The sequence below is a fragment of the Varanus komodoensis genome, unplaced genomic scaffold, assembly GCF_004798865.1.
Source record: "Varanus komodoensis strain SLA01 unplaced genomic scaffold, ASM479886v1 scaffold12, whole genome shotgun sequence".
Taxonomy (NCBI): Eukaryota; Metazoa; Chordata; class Lepidosauria; order Squamata; family Varanidae; genus Varanus; species Varanus komodoensis.
In genome coordinates, this window is record NW_025335349.1 from 24,440,844 (window position 1) to 24,461,520 (window position 20,677).

Here is a 20,677-nt window from a genome sequence, read left to right on the forward strand (position 1 = left end):
TTTACTTGCAGAACTGATACCAGAAAGCCAAGTGTCATCCATCTGTTAAGACAGTGATTTTTCCAAATCCAACCTACACTTTCTGCAATAAATGAGGGCGCACAGTGGCTAATGCAGGTGTCAAACTGGCCTGGGGAAGCATTCTTGGGTTAAGGCTGACATGCTGTCAGCTTTGGAAAGACACAGAAGGATTTCTGCACATAAGGATTTTCTTTAACAAAAATAAGTTTCAGCTTTATTCTATTGCCCCAATCACCACACTTCAAGCCCCATTTTGCTCCAACTACAGCTGCTGTTTCACATACCCACACTATAAAAAAAATCTGAATGATCCAAAAGGATCTAGTTTGCTTTTTGCTAATGGTCCCATGTGTGTCCTTTTTAAAGGCTGCTTTTCATTTGGAAAGCTTGATAGCAATACTTGCCATAGTAAAGGAAAATCAGTTTACCACAAACTACCATCTGAACTTGGTCCTCTTATTTCTGCTCAAAGGAAGCTGAGAGTGAAGAAAAACAGACAGACCTGAGCAACATTTCACATGGATTTATAGTAGCACAAAAACATCATTGAAAAAAATATCAGAATCTTTCTGTACATCACCTGCCCCTGTCTACTGAGGGGGGTGGCATTAGGGCTAGCCTCTGCATAAGACATGTTTTCTTCAGGAACCACTCTCCCTTTCATTATGACTCCTACTACCATGCTGAGCTGTAACAGTCTGCGACTGGAAAGAGGGTAACGTCCTCACTGAAAGAAGGCAAGAGTCTCAGCATTCCAACTGCAGTTCCCCAAACCTACATCTCGCACCAGACAGAGCCATACTCCAGGGTGCTGCTTGCTCATGGAACAGGCAGAAAAGCGAACATATAATGCTTCCCAACCATGTTCACAGCAGCATAAAGTCACCAAGTGTCAACAAATCAGCAAAGTGGGACTGCTGCTCACTGCTTAGCCTGGTTCAGCCTCACAACAAAAGGGGTAATAATTTTGCTTTGCAATCTAGATCAACATTGGGTCCAAGGAAAACAAAGACAGTAAATTTGGCTAGATCAGGATTCCCTGGATGACATTCCATCTTTTTTGGACTCAAGTCCCCATTGTATGCTTCTGAATTCTGTGCTGAGTGTTACATCAACAGCACAAGGGGTGTATCTACATTTGAAGAAAAAAAAATAACAAGCCTCTGCCATCATAAGGACTAAGCCCTGGGGACAGGAAGAGCCTCTTTGCATCAAGAGGCTCTCAGATCCAGGTAATGAAAGAAGGTGTTCTTGATCACAATTAGAGGGGGTGCCCATGAGTAGCTCCTCTCTGGACTCAGGCAAAGATAGTCTCTTCCCGTCGCTTTTTAGTAAGGATAGTTCCTGGCTTGTGCTGGGCATCAGGGTGGTTGGCCAGTTCTGGTGGGCAGGAAGAAACAGGACTCTCAAGAATAGCCTGCTTGAGGTCATAAAAGACAGCAGAGTCCTCTTTGGTGACAAAGGAAATAGCGACTCCGCTCTTGCCAGCACGTCCTGTTCGACCGATGCGGTGGATGTAATCTGCAAGCAAGAAAGCAATAGAGTGGTCAAGGCCTAGCTATTCTGGGGTATGATGGAGCCAGGGACTGAACAGGAACTCACATCCAGAAACACCGTCACCTCTGAGAAAGAACCAGGTCACCACTTAGCCAATAATAATCATGCATGAATACAAAGTTTCAGTGTTTGATACATTCACACTTCACATACATTTATTTCAGTAATCTAAGAATTCTGCATTAGTAATAATCAGCATTAGTCACTTTACTCTCCACATGGGGCCATGGAATGATGGCTTATTAACTGCCTAGCAAACTCTTAGCTGGGAGAAGATCTGAACTAGAGGCTTCCTGGCTCATGCACTTTGCCACCACACTTCCCCCACAATTAATGGACTGCTGAGGGAACCTCACTGCTGTGATTTAAAGGTGGCGACAGTTGCCCAGCCTTGCTGTTATCAGCATACACAACACATATGCGCCTCTTGATCAAGCATCACTTCAACCTGGTCTCACTGAGCAGCAAACACTGCCAAGACTATAGATGGGGTGACATGGTTCTGAGAACAGAGGCCTTTCCAGAATGTCTGGTCTCTAAGAAGAGGGAGAATCTTTGATAGCTCACCTTCTATGTTCTTTGCCATATCATAGTTCACCACCATGGACACATCCTGGATATCAATACCACGTCCAGCCACATCTGTGGCCACCAGAATGTCCTTGGCGCCAGCCTTCAAGTTGGACAAGGCAAACTCTCGCTGCTCCTGACCCTTGCCACCATGAAGGGTGCAAGCATTGTACTGCAGAGGTGGAGGAAGGAGGGGTGAAATAATGGGTTAAGCCAAGCCAGATGTTCATTTGGATGGAGGGGATAAACAGGCAGGAACTAGCTGCGATTCTCTTAAAGGATAAAGAGAGGTGTTCAAACAGGAGACAGCAGGGCAGAGTTCTCTATCATTACCAAATATTCCTACTGGTACACCAACACCAAGAGATGTTGATTACTTTGGGAGATGCTGCAAGGTAGAGATGGGGGGAAATACACAACAGCCAGACCAAGAATCGGCATGGAATCACTACTGCAGCAGTAAGGTTTCTAGCCAGCAGGAAAGCATCTTACCATAATTGTTTGTTTATATTGCAAACCGCCCCGAGGCATTTTGCAAATGGAGCAGCATAGAAATAGTTTAAAAAATAATAATAATAACTGCTGCTAGCTGAACAGAGATCTTGCTTTATTCTGGTCATTTAGTGTCAGAAACAGTGACAGGCAGAATGTACACATCGTCCCACACTAAGGCAAAGGGTGCAGGGACCTCACTTCTGGGACCCTTGATGCCACAGATGAAAGGCTGGTAAACCATCATATCTCTTGGATACACAGGTCTCCTACATTACAAGTGATTATAACTTACCCCCATCTTCTCCAGGGATTTGGCAAGTACATCACAGCCCTTCTTCTGGTTGACAAAGATGATGATGGGTGGGTCAAAGCCCTGCTCCAAAATAGCCAGCAGTTTCTTCCTGTGTAAGGAAAAGGAAAGAAGACAAGGAGTAAGAAGCCAGCTGGGGCAAGGCACTGGTGCCTGCAGATACCATCTGCTAAGCTGAAATTTTCTGTTGCGCCCCTGCCCTCCAGCCTAATGATACGTGTGTGTGTGTGTGTGTGTGTCTCACAGTCTGTGCCAAAGATGTTGTTCATCTCAACAACAGTGTTTGGAAACAGCCGTAACAACATCTAACATTCTGCCTGAAACATCCATCTGCCCACAGTGTTTGTTCAATAAGTCTACGAGGTGGGTTGAGTCAGATTGTGCTGAAAATATGTTGGCACCCTCCTGGGTGACCCATATGTCATGGCCCCTGTTGTGTATTGAACTGGCTAATCCAACACCATACAGTACATACAACACCAGGTTTCTCTTCATGCCTCTTAAGCCATGAGTATTTTCCTGGGTATTTCCCACATGGATTCTTCCCAATCCACCACCACGCCTGAAGGACATGGGAACCGTTTCATGGTTTGAGCCATAAGGGAAGAGAAGCCTAGCAGGCTTATTTGAGAGCCCTCACTAGTGATTACAGTGCAGAGGCCTTGGCTTGACCAAGGCTGTGCAGGCACAGGCGGGACTGCATGCGCACCAGCTATAAAGGACGCTTCAGATTGGGCGGGTTCTATTTTCTGAAAGCACAGCACACACGGCCCTGCCATAGACACAAGTCCACTTAGCCCAGTGTGCTTCAAGCTCTATGCCCACCACCCCATGAGGGCTCCAAGTAGGGTTGCAATGAAGCGCCATCGAATCCATCCCTCTTCAGTTTGCAGACATTCTCTTGTGTGTGGCTCTGACTCAGAAAACGAGTGAAGCCGAGAGGAAGTCCATGAATGCTTGTGGAACCCCAGCAGTGTCGCTGGCCATCTCCTTCCACGTCATGTGCAGCAGAAACAAAGGGTGTGAGACACATCCACAGAAGAAGGATGCCGCCTGTACAGGAGTCGCACGAGACTCGATACACCCCGAGTGCTGTGCAGAGGCTTGGTGCCCTCCCCAGGAAGCTGGGTTTACAGCAGAGAGAAAGCAGGCCAGAGTCTGGGGACCCAAACTCAGGGAATCTGACAGATTCCTCACACATCCCTACTCCCACGGCATTTCCTCCTTGGAAGGTGACAACCCAAGCTGCTGTCCTCCACCTCCCATACCAGTGATTACCTCTTTTCTGATTCTGACATGAGGAAGACCTTCTGCTCCACTCGCTCATGTGGCTTGCCAGCTGAGCCAATGTAAACCACAGCCGGGCGGCGCAAATAACTGCGGGCCAGCCGCTCTACAGCAGGTGGCATGGTGGCTGTGAACATCACAGTCTGTCGGGAAGCCACAGCCGGGGATTTGGAGGGGGGGGTGGAAAAGAGAGAGTGAATCATGAGTGCAAGGCAGATTTGCTTTCATCCCATAGCAGAACTCCCCCAATATCCCCCCATAAGTAAAAGATAGGAATAGATGTTTTTGAGTAACAATCTGCGGGGAATGTGTCAATTTTAATTAGTTGTGTTGGTAGTTATTTTAATCAAGACAGTTATGTCCAGTCATCACTAAATAGTCTCTGCGCTTAAACATGTTGCGTCTTAACCAGATGTACAGGAACCCAGTTTAGATCTGCTGAATCCTTCAATATTCATGGTCACATCATCCTAGTTCGTCATCTTTTCTGGCTGGTAAGCCTTAGAGCATTTTTTCTAGTGTGAAAATGGCCAACTTTAATTTGATATTTTCTCTGTTTTCTTTCCTCTCATTTAAAGTACACTTCGATCTGCCTTAACATAAGGTTCTAATTTTTTTAAGTGCTCAGCATTTTCCCCTTAATAAGACAGTCACTTAGACCAAAGCTTCTTGTTTACCTCCTCTTTTCATGATGACGAATGTGCTCACGATGAGCCCAGCTTCCTCAGAATCATTGCTTTCAGATATACAAACATCTTCCCCACATGCAGCCACTCCAAATTACCCCATCCACACAAACTTTCATATCAACTATCTAGCTCTCATGTAAATTTGAATATTTACATGCCAAGCAAAACAAACAAACTGATTTCTGCATTACGGGATGGAACCCACTGGTGGACCCGAACCCTGGCTCTTCACTTTTCAAAAGTTAAACACAGCAGACTTGACAGCAAAGCATCAAAGTGCCACCAACCTGCCGGTATTTGTGCTTGCCAGACTCGAAGTTGGCCAGCATCTTCTCAGGGTCCTCAGCCTCATCAGTATCAGGCTTCTGGTTAGTGACAGGCATGTGCTCCAGAATCTTCTGCACATCAGGCTCAAAGCCCATATCAATCATGCGATCAGCCTCATCCAACACCACGTAGGTGCAGCGGCTCAGCACGAGGTACCGATTTTCCAGCACATCAATGAGACGGCCAGGTGTAGCAATCACAATCTGCAGTGCAGAGACAGCAGCAGATTTAAGGAGGAAAAAAATATGATCTGCGCTAGCCCTCAGAGCTGCCTCTGAGTTATTTTTTTCATCCCATCCCCTGCAAGTGCACAGAATGATGCCATATTTCCCGGTGTTCAGTTCAGGCAGGGAAGCCAAACCAGGTGATAGTTGTAGGATATTAACCCAAGGCTATGATTTTTGGGGTGCACTTATCAATGTCCAAAAGGAGTATTTATGGTGGGGAGCCTCAAAGCTAAGCTCTCACCTCACAACCCATGCGCAGGCGGAAGCCTTGGTCCTCACGTGAGATGCCACCAATAACAGCCACTGTGCGGATGCCCAGAGGCTTTCCAAATTTGATGGTCTCTTCCTCAATCTGTTGGGCCAACTCACGGGTGGGGGCCAGGATGATGGCATAGGGGCCTTGATCCGACTCCTCAATCCTACAGTGAAGAAAAAGCATATTGAACCCTGGCAGAGTGTAGGAAACTGCTCCCTCTCTCTCTCTCTACAAGTTTTTACAGCAAAGACAGGTTCTCATTCTAAGAGCCCCCTGTCTTCCTACTGCTAGATAGGATGTGCAGCCTCTGTAATGGCTGTGCCACCAGAATTCATGACTTTAACTTGCTATGGAAAGTTAAACTAGTCGTATGTAGCTTATTTTCAAGTCTGCTCCTGTTTTAGATTCTTGAGTACTGAAAGGAAGGGCAGATTTACTGAAGGCCAGTTTAACAGAGAACTTCCTAGTTTGCCGATTCGGTAAAATTAATAGGCCCCAGCTGAACCAGGATTTCTAGCTCTCCTGGAGGCAATGATCGCCTCAAGGCATGCAGGACTTGAGATCCCCTCAAGTCTCTCAGAGCATCGCATTAGGGCACTGAGGAAACAAAGCCAGTCAGCCAGCTGTTGCAGTATAGTTCATCCTCAACATATTTTGTGTATTCTCCAGAAGCATCTTGGCTAACCACTGTTGAAAATGGCAGTGGTGACTAGATGGACTTTTGCCTAATGCAGCCAACAATGCCTAAATTTGAATCACACCATGGCCATAGCCCAGCTCACTATGAAGTAGAAACAGTTATTTTTCTGTGGGGAAGCCTTTCCCCCTCTCCTCCCCACTCCCTGTAGCACTGAAATATTTAGTGCAGCCTTCCCCAAACTGGTGGCCTTCAGAGGTACTTGGACCACAACTCCCAGAATCCCCATCCAGCAGGCCCCTGGCCGGGTATTCTGGGTGTTGCAGTCCAAATGTGTCTGGAAGGCACAAGGCTGGGGAAGGCTGCTTTAGTGCATGTCACGGTTTCTGCACCACATATTACTGGGACTTCACAGGATCAGGGGGCTTCATACAGGGTTAAACAGTCAGCGTATTACTTGATACGCTTGCACATATATTGGTCCCAAGTGGTACAGGACCAATCCCATTCTGTCAGCTGAACGCTTGTCTGCTGTTGGCATCAGTAAGACAATAACCCCGAAGAAGCAACTGTATGTGAAAATTTATTAGGTCTCAAGGCAACGAGGGCCACGGTCTTTACCTAGGTATGTCTGTCCAGTCCCAGGGACATTCAAATGTCTTTCTTCCTTTCTCTCGTCCCTATCTTATCTAAAGAATTCTTACACCGCCTTTGTTCTCCAAACATCACATCAGTGACAACCAAGCTGGACCACTATAATGCAATCAATGTGGGCCTGTCTTTAAAAATGCTTCAGAAACTTCAGCTGGTAAAGAATACAGCCACTCTAATGGCCTAAGTGGTCATTTCACATGACATCTATATCATGCAAAGTGTACTGGTTGTCAGTGCATTTCCAAGTCCAATTTAAAAGGCTGATTTAAATGGCCAAGGCAGAGTTAATCCCTGGGTCCTATTTGTCTGCCTGCAACGAACGCCCTTCTCAACTGCCTGATCTTGGTGGTATAAGGAAAAAGTCTTCTGCTGCAGAGAACCCACATCTCTGGATTCCACTACTGACTGAAGTCCAATTTTCACAGGCCTTCAGGAAAGCATGTAAGGCACTTGGTTTTCTTTGCCACTCCCTGCTCATTGTGCATGCATTTTAACAACACTCCTCATGCTCTGATTGCCAGTCTTTTTGGTTCTAGTGTTTTCAAGATGGGAACACCTTTCTTATTGTCACTGGCTTTTATTAATTCTAATCTGTGTTGGCTTAATCCTTTTACCTCATGAGCTGTTTTGAGAACAATTCTGAAACTAAAAAGGTAGCCTGATCTTTTGAACAAGTTACGTTACCAGCCACTTTCTCACCTATCGATCTTGGGCAGTGTGGTGATCCACACCAGCAGTGGGATGAGGAAGGCAGCAGTTTTACCACTGCCAGTTTCTGCCACACCAATGATGTCCCGGTTCTGCAAACCGATAGGGATGGCTTGACGTTGGATAGGCGTGGGTTCCTGTACAAAAGAGGGACAAAAGCTTTCAGAAGAGCTGAACCCCTTAGGAGGAATCATCCAAGCCAGGTCAAGGAGACAGCAACAAAACCAGGAACCCCAAATGTCAGTCAGCTCTGCTACAAAGTCCTAAACAACGTATCCTTCCAAGAAAGGGGATGAACTCCGGAAACCTGGGTTCTCAATCCTTCTCCCTCCCTGAGGGGGAAGCTAAATTACCTAGCATTTACAATAGACCAATACTTACAAAGGGTCTACTAGTACACTAAGTTACATAGATAAACAGAAAAGTTAATCAGCTATACCAAGTGGGCCGTTACTCACTTTGTAGCCACATTTGTCGATAACCTCCAGAATATGAGGAGGTAATGAGGAGTCTTTCCAAGAACGAATGGGATTGGGGATCTTGCCTCCCTTGGTGGTGATGCTGTAATCCTCCCGGAAAATACGCCAGTCTCTGTCTGTCATTTCATCCAGCTTCTTTTGAGACCAATGCCTATCATCCCAACGTTGCTTGGCCTCCTTTTTGCGCAACTTGCGCAAGCGTGCCCTGGGAAGGTGGGGAGCAAAGGGAAGGAAGCAGGGCTTGTGTCAGTCTGGATCAACTTTTCACATGGGTAGATGCTTCTCCCACATCTCAAAGAGAATGCTCCTTGCGACTTTACTTTATGCTGTTTTGTTACCTGGATAGCTCTAAAGGATTGTGCTTTTAAGATCCTGTCTACTGGAGGGCGAAAAGTCTGGGGAGGGGAGAGCCCTGCTACCAACATACAGTATCTAGTGTATTTGAAAGGTTTCTAGGAGTCTAAATGTTCACTTAAACCTCTCCAGTGAGGTGTCAGCTCTTATTGTTATAGAAATGTATCTGCTCAAAACTGTGGCATAAGGGATGTAGGTGAAGGTGCCCATATGCAAGAAAACCATCTATTCATTCTTTGTATTTTCTTGGTCCTCTCTTCATGATACCCATCTCTTCTCGAATTACCCCCCTTCTCCTGTGCTCATGTCTGGCCTGTGGGCTTCCCACTGGAGCATCTGGCTGACCACTGTGTGAACTGAATGCTGAACTAAATAGACCCGGCAAACTCTTGCTTAAGTTCTTCTAAAATTGCCAGTGTTTTCCTGGCAGACAAGCACCTTCTGCTTTTAACAGCTGCTTACAAGGCAGGAATTAAGCAGGTAAGAAGCCTTCCCAACACTTCATTTCTGTGCCAGGAAAAGCTGTACCTGTTTAATTTCCAGCTATTACACAGCTGTTAAAGACACAAAACCTGGACCACTATTTGTTCTTCTCTCCTGAGCAGAAAGATGGTAAGAACAAATAAACTCAAGCAAGCTATTATGACTTCTGTAGATATGAAATGAAACTAGCAGTTAATAAATCCAAAAGATAATTCAACTAAGCACATGCACTAAAGTAATCTTCATAATGTATTCATCACAGTGAGCTCTCAGTCTGGCTTCCCTGCTTAGGCAGTTTTGGTCTCTGATCTGTAGAAAAATGAGGTTCTGGTACAGAAAGCCTTCCTACCGCTGACTGACCGCCAACACCCATGTTCCAGAGAAACCTACACTACTCTAATGCAAGTCTTGGATCTCTCCTTGAGGATCCCAGCTTGAGCCTAGCAGCTCAGCCTGTCCCTCCTACCCAGCATACGACCTACTCTTCTTGCTCCTTCTCCTCCAGCGTACGTCGCTTCTCCATCAGGTCCCCATAGAACCGTGACTGCTCCCGCTTCTGCTGCTTCAAATCAATGCCAGCAATGAAGCCCCGGCCCAACAGCTGAACCTGATGTCGCTCCTTGTACCTGTGGGACACAACGCCAGATGGCCATTTTGCATCACAGACTGTATCAAGTAATCCCTCTAACACAGGATTTCATCAGAAGCTCCCAGAACCCAGAAAACCATAGGTCACGTGTTTGGGGAGTGGCAGGCTAGAGCAGAGAAGCAAGTTTCCAGCCCTCAAGCTATGGATAAAAAGCTAAGTGCACATAAGGCAGCATCAAATAAAGAAAGGTGCTCTCTTTTCTTTATTTGAATAAATAAAACACAGTGCTAATACATCCCTTACCAATATTGTATGAGTTCCTATAGACAGCTGCCTTATCTATCCCAGTGCTATTAATTCCAATGAAAGCAGTTCTTCAAGGTCTCCTGAAAGTTTTCCTCAGCTCCACTAGCCAAACCTCCCCTCCCTCTTTTAACTGGAAATCTCAGGCATCAAACCTGGGACCTCCTACATGCTAAGCACATGCTCTGCCACCATCAGATCATTCCCTGTGTTGTGATGCAGCAGGCCCCATCTGGGATCCTCCTGTCAAAGCAGTACTTACAAGGGGTTGTAGTCAATGGAAGTATCTTCTGAAGCATCCCACTCAAAGACAAATTTGCGGTCGTTCAGGTGCCGAGTACGTCTCCGCTTCTTGACCCCACCTAAGTACCGCTCCTGGGGAGGAAGGGGACACAATATTTATTCATGCAACTGATATTTTGTCACTCTTTCCCGATAGAAATATGAGGGCGCTAAGAGGAAAACTGCAGCTTATTTATAGCTTATTTTTGAGCTTTTTAAGCACTTCACACCACAACACTTTCAGTTAGGTCAGAATTATCATTCCTCCTATAGCTGACAGATGAACGAAAAGAATAGTGAGGTGACCAAGGCCAACTGGTGACCTGAATGCAATATGTCCCAGCTCACAGCTCAGATGCCTTGCCAATCTATTCGGTACTAGCTCTCAACCAGTGCTAAGTTTTCTCCTTTGAATTCATTTCTAGGCCACCATTTGCCCTCTTCTCCTACACTGTTTTCACCCTAGTTTTACAAACATGTTTAACCAGACTGGACCTTGGCAAGAGATCCGGGAAACAGCAAGTCTCAGCCTAGTTTTGCCACAGCAAAGCAGAACATTTTAAAGCCCAGTGTTGCAAACTTGAATCACATGTCCTAATGGCCCTATTCAGAGCTGGCCTCCTACTTTCTTCTGCAGGTGTGTATTGCAGATCTTCAGGAACCTCCACGGAAGGCTCACCATGGCGGCTTAGCCTTAAAACTACAAACAGAGCATAATAGATCAAATGGCACACACTATGGATCAATTCCCAGAGCTGCTGTTTAGGGGTGGGGTTGTTAAAATCAACGGATTTGGCACTGGTAGCATGCTGGGCTGATTTTGTGAAAACCCCAACTATATCATTATTTTCCTGGTATAATTATATATATCATTATTATGCAAGGCAAACTGATCTGGAACACTCACAGTTTTTTTAAAAAACCATGCTTGAACATATTAATTCTACTGAGAAAGCAAACTTGCACTGACTTTAACTCAGAAAATCCCTTGTGTGTCTGAGACCAGTTTTAAATCAATGTATATGCAAGATGCCATCTTGTCCCAGTCCCCTGGCCTAGCACATTGATCTCCATTGGGACACCTCTTTGAGACACCTCTTTTCTCCCCCCTGCTCTCAGAAAGCATTACTTTGATGGCATGTAGCTCTTTGCTCTTGTCTTTCTCTTCACGGATTTTCTGCCGCCCCTCCTCGTCTTCATTCCCATTAGTCTCTCGTTCCATGCGTTCTCTCCGCTCACGTCGCTCCCTCTCCTGGGGGTCTTCTGTGAGTATAGTAAATGGCAGATTATCGGGAGAGTCTGGCATCAGGATCAAGTAAGCTCAGGGGAAATTTTTCTTAATTAGCTTATACAGAATGTTGGAGCTGGGTATTTAGCCATACATCAGAGCGTCTAACCTAGCATTTTCCGTCCCATTTCTTGGAACTGCTTTCTCTTTTTCCTTTCTTCTTCCAGCAGCCGCTGCCGCTCCTCCACCTCCTGCTGCCGGCGCTTCAAGGCCTCGGCCTCTCGTTCTGCCTTGGAAAGGAATTTGGGCTGCAAGAAATCAGAGCAAGGTGATAAAAGTTTAAGAGAACTCGTATACCACACTAGCAAAAATGCTAAAAGGCCATGAATATTTGATAGTCCTTTTGCTACATTGGCAAGAAGCAGAACATCTTCTTAAATCGTACAGGAACCATTTATTCTGCCCAAGGCTTTTCGGAAATACAGTTCCTTCTTCAAAGGCTTCTTTCAAGAAAAGGGAAACAATGAGCCCTTCTGCGCCTGCCTTTCCTGAAACTTTTCAATCAGAAGAAGGAGCAGAAGGGTTCCTTGTTGCAGTTTTGTGGGAAGACAAAAGTCCTGAAGAACAAGCTGTATTTTTGAAATGTGTTGGGCAGCATAAAATGTTTCAGGCACTTTAAGGGTTATTTCTCTTCTGCATGACATCCAGTAACTTTCCTTTTTGTACACTGTATAATCTGATACGCACACTAGCTGTTCTCACATGGGCAAAGGTTAAATCAGCAGGTGGGAGCAGAGAAGAAAAGGGGGATGCCTCCATGCTCTCACCTTAGCTTCTGCCTCTTCTTCAGCTTTCTTCTTGGCAAGCAACTCCTCGAGAGAAAGTGGCTGGGCCTGTGAACAAAACAGGTACACATCATGGGCCATGCAAAGCAATCAAAAGACAGGAATTGCTGCTCTTAAAGCTGTAGGGCCTGCACATGAGGCTGTACAGGTGCAATGCAAGGCCATGACATTCCAAGACAATAAATTTGGATTGGCCTCTGAAGAACTGGTTTTTAAGCAGAATGGGTCAGTGAGAAGAGCTGTCCTTTCTGTTCATTATATAGGTACTGTAGATATACAGTAAAGAGAAACGAATAATAATAATAAAAAGGTACCGAAGACAATCCAAAATCTCCTAATTCAGCTGTGCTTTTTGTTCATGCTATCAAGAAATAAGCAACTGCCGAAGACCAGGAAGCTCCATGCAGTACCTTTTCCTTCTTCGACAATGAATCCTCCTCCTCATCTCTGCGCGAGTCCCTGTCCTTCCTAGATTTGTTCCGACTTGGAGAGGTGCTCCTGTTCAACAGGAAAGGGAAAAATCAAAAGTTAAGCAATGCTAGCCTCCCCAACTAAGGCATTCAACAACTTTGCCGGCCACTGGAGGCCAACCAAAAACGTGTGATTGTCAGACCCTTTCCACAGTGGTACAAATGTCCCTCTCTCTCATCCCATGCTGCACCTCCAAAATGCAGCACAAGACCAAGATAATGGCTTGCTCCCCTCTGCAACTTCAATCTTGGAGCCAGACAGAGGTGCACGCAGGATTGTTGCTAGAATTGCGGTGCAGCACAACAATGTGCTACGGTGTTCCTCTTCTCTTTAGAATGGGAGAGGTGCTTCAGAGCTGCTAGAGTCTAGAAGGCAGGTTGAGCCCAGGCTTCTTCTGAATCGGAACGTCTCTGCAGCTCCACAGCGCTCTGGGGGCACTCAAAGGACCTTGGCAGCCTTGCACAATTGCAGGGATGATCACCACTTGCTTCTCCAGCTCTAAAGCGGCAAGCTATCTGTTCCAGGTTTTGGTGAAAATAGGGGACTGATTATACATCAGAGTAAGTCTGACACCAAGACTAGATGAGATAGCCAGAGACAGGCTTGTAAGCTCTCAAGCAAGGACCACTTAGTAGACGACAGAAAAGAAATATTAATTCGGCAGGACAAAACTGATTTTCCCTGACTAGCAGTCTACTTCAGGATATTTTGCTGTGGCCAAGATCATTTACTCAAGAAATCCTCAGCCCCGGTCACAGGCGATCTTACTACATTTTAGCAGCAACTCAGATGTTGTGACTTGAACCCATTCTTTGTAACTGTCAAATTTCTTTATAGCTTAATATTTATATACCACCCATTCCCATAGGCTCTGGGCAGTATCTACATTAACCTCCGTCAATTTTAAATAGGCCCTTTCTGACATTCCAATAGAGTAACATATTTATTAAACAGATTAGGTTTTCTTCATGCCCCAGTCTCTCCCAAGGAGGTAGCAAATACCGTGTTTTGCCTTCATTATTCATGAAATAACACAGGTCTACAATAACTGGCATCTCAGAAGCAGCTGTGTGCAGACCAAATCCTCAAGGAGAACGGCACTTTACCTCGAACGTTTACGGTCCTTGTCCCTCCGGTGCCCATCTTTCTCACGATCCCGGTCCTTTTTGCTACGCTCCCGTTCTTTGTCTCGCTCTCTTTCTTTATACCGTCGTTCCCTACAAATAGATAGTTTGCATCTATTACAAATAGATAGGGCATTTTCACATACAGAATACATCAGCACAGTCTCCTAATATTATTATTATTATTATTATTATTATTATTATAACAACATTTCTATGCCGCCCCTTGCCGAAGCCTCGGGGCGGCTTACAACACAATAAAATACATTGAAATACAATAGAACATAATAAATTACCATTAAATACAAAAATACAAAAAATACATTGAGTTACAAACATAATAATATAAAATTAAAATTATCAGTATAAAATAAGTAAATAAATAATATAGGAGGAGAAAAGAGAAGGAAGAAGAAGTTGCCCTGGCCAGATCATATATTTTAACAATTAAAATGATGTTTAAATAAAAAGGTCTTTACCTGGCGCCGAAAAACCAGTAACGACGGTGCCAGGCGGACCTCTTTGGGGAGTGAATTCCGTAGGTTGGGCGCCACCGCAGAGAAAGCCCTCCTCCGAGTACTTACTCTCCTAATTTCTTTCATGGAGGGTTCCCGGAGAAGGGACTCTCCCGCAGATCTCAAAGGGCGGTCGGGCATATATGGACGTAAGCGCTCGTTCAGGTAGCCAGGACCCAAGCCATTTAGGGCTTTATAGGTCATAAATTCTAATGTCTAATACATTCTATTAGACAGTAGAAATTGAAGATACATTCACTGTACCTCAACTCAGTGGGTTTCATATACTGTTCAATCCAACCAAACTGAAAAACCATACGATGTACTCAAACCTGCCAAAGTGTACTTTGCGTAAAGGGTACAGTTGCTGTGTATTTGGCACACATAAGAATGGACAACAAATGCTTTCAGGATAGAGTGGATGTAAACTTCTGTGAGAATGACATGAAGTGCTGACATAAAAGTACATCTAGCATAAAAATGTATAGTGCAAGTATCTCTTTTCTTGTATTACAAAACCAAGCAACACTGCAAAGATTGGCTTGCAAATATGTAAGCAATGCCTAGCCAATGCTCAGGTAGAGAAGAGGGGGTCAGGACAGAGAAGCATTTATGGTGGTTGAGCTTCAACATCCTGTATTTGTTTGCTTGGTAATTCTGATATCCCTACAAGGTGGCTTACCTAATCCTCCTCTTTGTGTTTTACCCGTATAGTTTGATAACTTCCTCCCACCCTCACATAGCAGGAGTCATACATATTATAAAGATATATTGAGATCTTTTGAAGATGTATGTTTACATGTCTTATAATTCAAGCTCCCTCAGTGTAGAATGGAGTAACTTTGCATACAATTTTGATTTAAGAACCAACAGTATATACACAGCTCCAGCATAACAAAGGCACTACAAATTAGTATGTATATCACCGTATTTCTGTGGACACCTAATGGCAATGGATTGTCTGAAACGAGCTTAGTATGGTCTCAAAGTATTTGACAGTAGCTGCTGTGAGAATGGGATACTACCTCAAGTAAAGCAATGCTCTGGGTCAACCTGGCTATAGCTACTGTTACAAAACCTGGCAGAGCTAAATTGCTTAATCTGATGAACTGACTGAATCAAAGCATTCAAAACTACCTGTACCACCTGCAATACCAGCTGCTCAAAGCTGAATAAGGTGAGTCATGCCTATGGCAAACCATAGACTGTGAGGACATTTAGTGAAGTCTTACCTCTCAGTTGACTTGGACCGAGACCGGGATCTTGACCGACTACCTCTTCTCCTCTCACGAGAGCGGTGTCGCTTCCTCTCCTTAGCAGCAGGTGAACCTTTCCTATCACGTTCTCGATCACGTTCCCGGTCTGGTGAGCGTGAGCGTCTCCGCTCTTCTTTGATGGGTGAGGAATCTCGCTCTCTCTTTTCAACAGTCTCCCCAGCCATCTGGATTAGAACAGTGGTGTTAATATGTGGCATAAATAAATCTGAGGGGGATTAGCAGTCAAAGGTCTCTGGGCCAAATTTGGCCCCCAAACGTATGCCATCTACCCTCCTTCCAGTTATTCAGAAATTAAAAGAGGTTGACATCTCCTGAAAAAGACTGGCTGACAGGTTATTTTAGAGGCTTACAGCTTTGGAAAACTACTTTTTACTCCTTTCCCAACATGGCCCTAGTTATTGCCTACATGGGCTGTTCATTGACCTGTTACCTGATTCAATTTTAACCTGACAGGCCTATTCCTAGAAAACCATCAAAAGGCTCATTTATAAACATTTAAAAATGTCACATATATTTACATTAACAAATCAACTGTTTCAAGTTCATATACACTGATAGTGTTACACAATTATTTTCTTTCCATTGTGGGGGAAAAAGTACAAAATCTATGTATAGCACTTATGTGCAACGACAAGCAACTGAGTATATTTCACTGCATATCGGCATGATAAAAAGCCAGGGCTATCAGCACATCCCAGGCTCACATGCACGTTACTTGCATTTCTTTTACTAAATATACACGGATGAACCTGCTTTTGCATTTGATGATCTGCCTGTAAGTTCCATGAAAGTCAGTGTTGTGCAGTGGCAAGAGTGTCAGACTTGGAAATGGGAAATCTAGATTCAAATCTCCATTCAGCCATGAAGCTTGTTGAGTGACTTTGGCCAGTCATAATCTCTTTACCTAACTTATCACACAAATAGGTCATGAGGATAAAATTGGGGAGGGAGAGGAAAGAATAGTATACCACCTTGAATTTCTTGGAAGAAATAATAAAATAGATTTTTAATTTAAAAAATCCATGTAGTGCTTCGTGAGAGAGAATGAGAGAAAACAATCTTAGTAGTTCAAGGGTCTTAGATGCATGACTTTGTTATAATAAAAAAGTCAAATACGAATCTAATAAATAAATAAGAACAGCATATTCTTCCTGTGCAGCCAAGTGACAGGTCAAAGGCTTACCCTTCTCTCAAAATCAGGGGGAATGCCAGCAGCACTCTAGGATTGCCCAGTCCCTCACCCAATAAAACTGGAGGAAGAAGGATGCTTTATTTCAAGAAAACGAAATAACTGAGCTCTAGTCGAGTGGAAATCCCTATTCTCTGGATGCCCCTTCTTCCAAAGATCTCAATGCACAAGAGAGATTCTATGTAGTTACCTAATGAACGGAGAGAGACACTCTGCACTTCGTCTAGACCTACGCCATCTATTCCAGGGTTGTCTCTTGGCACCGAAAACAAAGTAAGCGCGCGTAGTAAGCTGCCTCCTCCGCTACTTCCCTAAGACTGTCGCCGACCACCTGAAACATCCAGAAACTCCTGGAAACACCTCTCTGCTTGTGGGTCGCCGGCAGTGCCAAAGCGGGGCAGGGAAAGAACGAGATGCGCCTCACCTGTAACGTTCCTCGACGTCCGAGGTAATTCACACAGCCTCTCCAACCGCCTCCATCTTAGTCGAGCTAATTCCGGTCACAACAGCGCCTTGCCGCACAGCATCACGGGAAAACAAGTCCATCCAACTAACCTACTTGCCTCACTATTCAGATCTAAGACTACAAGTCCCAAGAGATAACGCGAGCCGGGGGCAAGAAAAACCCAAGCGTCCCAGCATGCATCACGCCAAACTACGCGTCGTGGGCACCCGGATTGGCTCTCGCGGTAGTGGTGTGTGTCTAAGGGAAACTACAGCTCCCAGGGGCCTTGTACGACCAGAGCCGAGGAAGAGCGCAGCCTGCTGGCGCACTTGGAGTAAAGGAAATGTTCGAGGAGAGCATGACTGGCCTTCCAGAGACCCCCCGCGCGGGGAAATCCCGTGGGAGGTTTGCTGAATGAATCCCCAGAAGGAGTTGTGTCCAGCACTGACATTTCGGCTCACATAAATTCGGCCATTCCTCTTTCCCCCATGAAAAACCAGCCCCTAATACGGTAAATTGAAATCCTCGCGTTAGCCACTTGTAAGCTTTGGTTTCAGCATGTTCTTAGCTATACTTGAAATAGATTCGATGGATCAGAGCGAGCAGCATAAAAATGTTTTGAATGATCAGCCGGCTTGTTTCAGGTCTTGAAGATGCAACATTGCTTGGGGATTCCGGTAAAGCAAAACTTAGAAATGCCGTTGCGACTTGCTAGGCGTTAGAGGGCGCTTGGACTCTATAACAAAATCGTTTGCAGATGTGGCTACAAGTTTTATTTTATTTAATATTTGCTTATTCAAAGTATTTATACTCTGCCTTTAAGCTCGAAGAATTCACAACATGACTTTCAGGATGAATCACAACACTAGCCACAATAATTGTAAGACGTTACAAATTTTTACTAAAATATGGAGTCAGAAGCCAGACAAAAAAATTTTGATCAGCCATAAAAATTAGGTTATCTAGAAAATATGAGAACTTGTGTTTAGAATATTTTAATAGTGCAATTCTGTATGTGTCTACTCAGAGAAGAGTCTCATTCAATGGAGCGTTCTTACAAAGAAGGTTGGTCTGCACATATTAACTATCGCTTGCTAACCATACTTAAATGAAAAGAATTCAAAAGAAATTGTAACAGAACACAATGTTTTCTGAACCAGTTCCCATATGAATTTTAATTTCTCCAGCAGTCACAAATTGTAGTTTTGAATGCTGAGAAACTATTTTTCTGCAACTAATATATTCATGTGACAACAGCTGTTTAGATCCAGGGGAGCAACAGCTTAGCCACTTTTGTACATAGCCTGAGTAATATTGCAGGTGGCTTGACTGTGACTCCTGGTGGCTTTGGAGAGATCTGAATAGAAACAGGCCATGGCTTAATTCTGCCTGGAAGCCAAAACTTGTTACCTGGGAGCCCCACTTGCTAGCCACAGCTGTGTGTGGAATGGCAGAAATGTTCTGTCATGCATACTCCAGTGTAGCCTCCGATGACTCCTTCATACATATATGTGCACTCTGACAGCTAAACAAGAGTTGCCCCCACCCAATCTCATATTTTACGATTCTGACAAGGCCCCTAAAGAAAGCCCACTTCACATTGGTCCCATAGTGCTGGCCAAGGGCAACTCCAGCTCTGCTTCACAACTGTGGCAAGCCATGAGATTTGTTGTTGCTGTTATGTGTCATCAAGTCACCTCTGCCCTATGGCAGCCTTTTGAATGAAGCACTCCCCACCCGCCATGCCCTGTCCTTGGCAGCCCTGCTCAGCTCTTGTAAGCTCACTGCTGTGGCCTCCTTTATGGAACTGGCCCATCTCATCATTGGTTTTCTTTTTCTTCTGTCTTTGATTCCCCCAATACATCTATCTTCTCCAGTGTGTTTTGCTTTCTCCTGGTGTATACAAAGTATGAGAGCCTCACTTTGCTTGCTTAGGAAATTAGTGCAGTGGTCTGATAGTTGCTGCCCTCTTTTCCATCTCCTTTTTTGGGAATTGGAATGTGCCTCACCTATCAGTGGGCCATTGTTCTGTTTTCCATATTCTTGTTAGGATTTGGTCCAATTCTTCCTCATAGGATTTCTTTTTGAAGAAATCTGTCACCTTTTTATCTCTTCTGTATAGTTTTTCCATGTATTGTTTTCAACTTCTCTTTATTTTATCCTGCCCTGATAGGATGTTCCTCTGTAGGTCTTCTGGCCTTCCTAATCTATTTGCATTTCCCTTGGATCTTCTGGAAGAGCGCTCTCTCTCTCTCTCTCATTATTCTTTTCTATTTCTTTGCACTGGCCACTTTAATAGTACTTTTTAATCACTACATGATAGTTACTGAATTTTTTTCCAGTATAGATTTTGTCCCTATATTTATGTAACTTTTTGCTTTTGCTTCTTGACTGCCCTTAGCAATTGCGTTTCTTCTGTCATCTGTCTAGGCTTTTCCCTTTTGCTACAGGAAATGTCTTTTTTGCTAAAAATGCCTCTCCCTTCAAGCCGTTGTTCTTCTGGTTCATGGCCAATTAAATTCAGCAAGATTAATCTGTTATTTATGAGGACTTTAAATTCCTCAGGAATGTTCTTTAAGTTGTATTTTGACATTATGCTTCTGTTAGTTATCTTTTTCAGCTTGATTTTTTTACATCAATAGTTCATGGTCACTACTACAATCTGCTGGTGATCTTGTTTTGCCAATGAGAACACAGTTTCTTCATTTTCTACTTTATGTAGTCTACTTGATTTCTGTATAGCCTATCTGGTGATGTCCATGTATACTGTCTCAACTCATTGGGAGGTTGATGTATTTGCATAAACATATGAATTCTGTTGGCTCCACAGAATTCTATGAGTCATTCTTTTGCTATGTTTTGTACTGCTACACCAAATTTTTCCACAACATTTGATTCTGCTTCGTTTCCTAGTTTTGTGTTCCAGTCACCTAATAGTATCAGCAGGCCTTGTTTTACTGTGCTAACAATTTCCTCTTGGAGGCTTGCATAAAAGTTTTCTATTTCTTCTTCAGTATCTGCTGCTGGGGTGTAGACTTGAATGATAGGTTTTCCGAGAATGCAAATTGATACTATTTGAATGGACTTTGCATCATAGCACCGTATCTATATGCATTCCCACATACTCATGATATAAGGATTCTTAATTTATTTAAATCAATCCAAGCTGTCATTAAGACCACTTCTGGTACTCAAGCAGGAGGTGAATCTGCCAAATGAATTACTGGAAGTTGTTGGGAAGTGGGGCCATTCTAATTTTGGATGTGGATGATCAGGCCAAGACTACCATTTTTAAAGAAATTGTATTTTGTTCTTGTTCTTTGAACTTGTAGCATTATACTTGGGAAGTTTTTTA

General features: G+C 44.2%; 1 protein-coding gene across 2 annotated transcripts; it reads right to left on the reverse strand.

Moving 5' to 3' along the window:
* Positions 1-529: 529 nt before the first annotated feature.
* On the reverse strand, positions 530-17,394 carry DDX23 (DEAD-box helicase 23). Of its 2 annotated transcripts, none has more exons than XM_044421892.1 (17): positions 17,302-17,394; positions 15,644-15,852; positions 13,879-13,989; positions 12,712-12,799; positions 12,284-12,349; positions 11,626-11,764; positions 11,358-11,491; positions 10,209-10,321; positions 9,537-9,680; positions 8,197-8,422; positions 7,730-7,875; positions 5,725-5,902; positions 5,217-5,459; positions 4,232-4,383; positions 2,936-3,044; positions 2,146-2,320; positions 530-1,542 (listed from the first exon to the last, which is right to left on the reverse strand). In XM_044421892.1, exons 2-17 carry the CDS (start codon positions 15,850-15,852, stop codon positions 1,319-1,321), a joined length of 2,457 nt encoding a protein of 818 aa, XP_044277827.1. In that variant the 5' UTR covers positions 17,302-17,394; the 3' UTR covers positions 530-1,318. The 2 variants fall into 2 exon arrangements, with proteins under 2 accessions (XP_044277827.1, XP_044277826.1); XM_044421891.1 differs by lacking the exon at positions 17,302-17,394 and adding an exon at positions 17,068-17,206.
* Between the last annotated feature and the right edge of the window lie 3,283 nt (positions 17,395-20,677).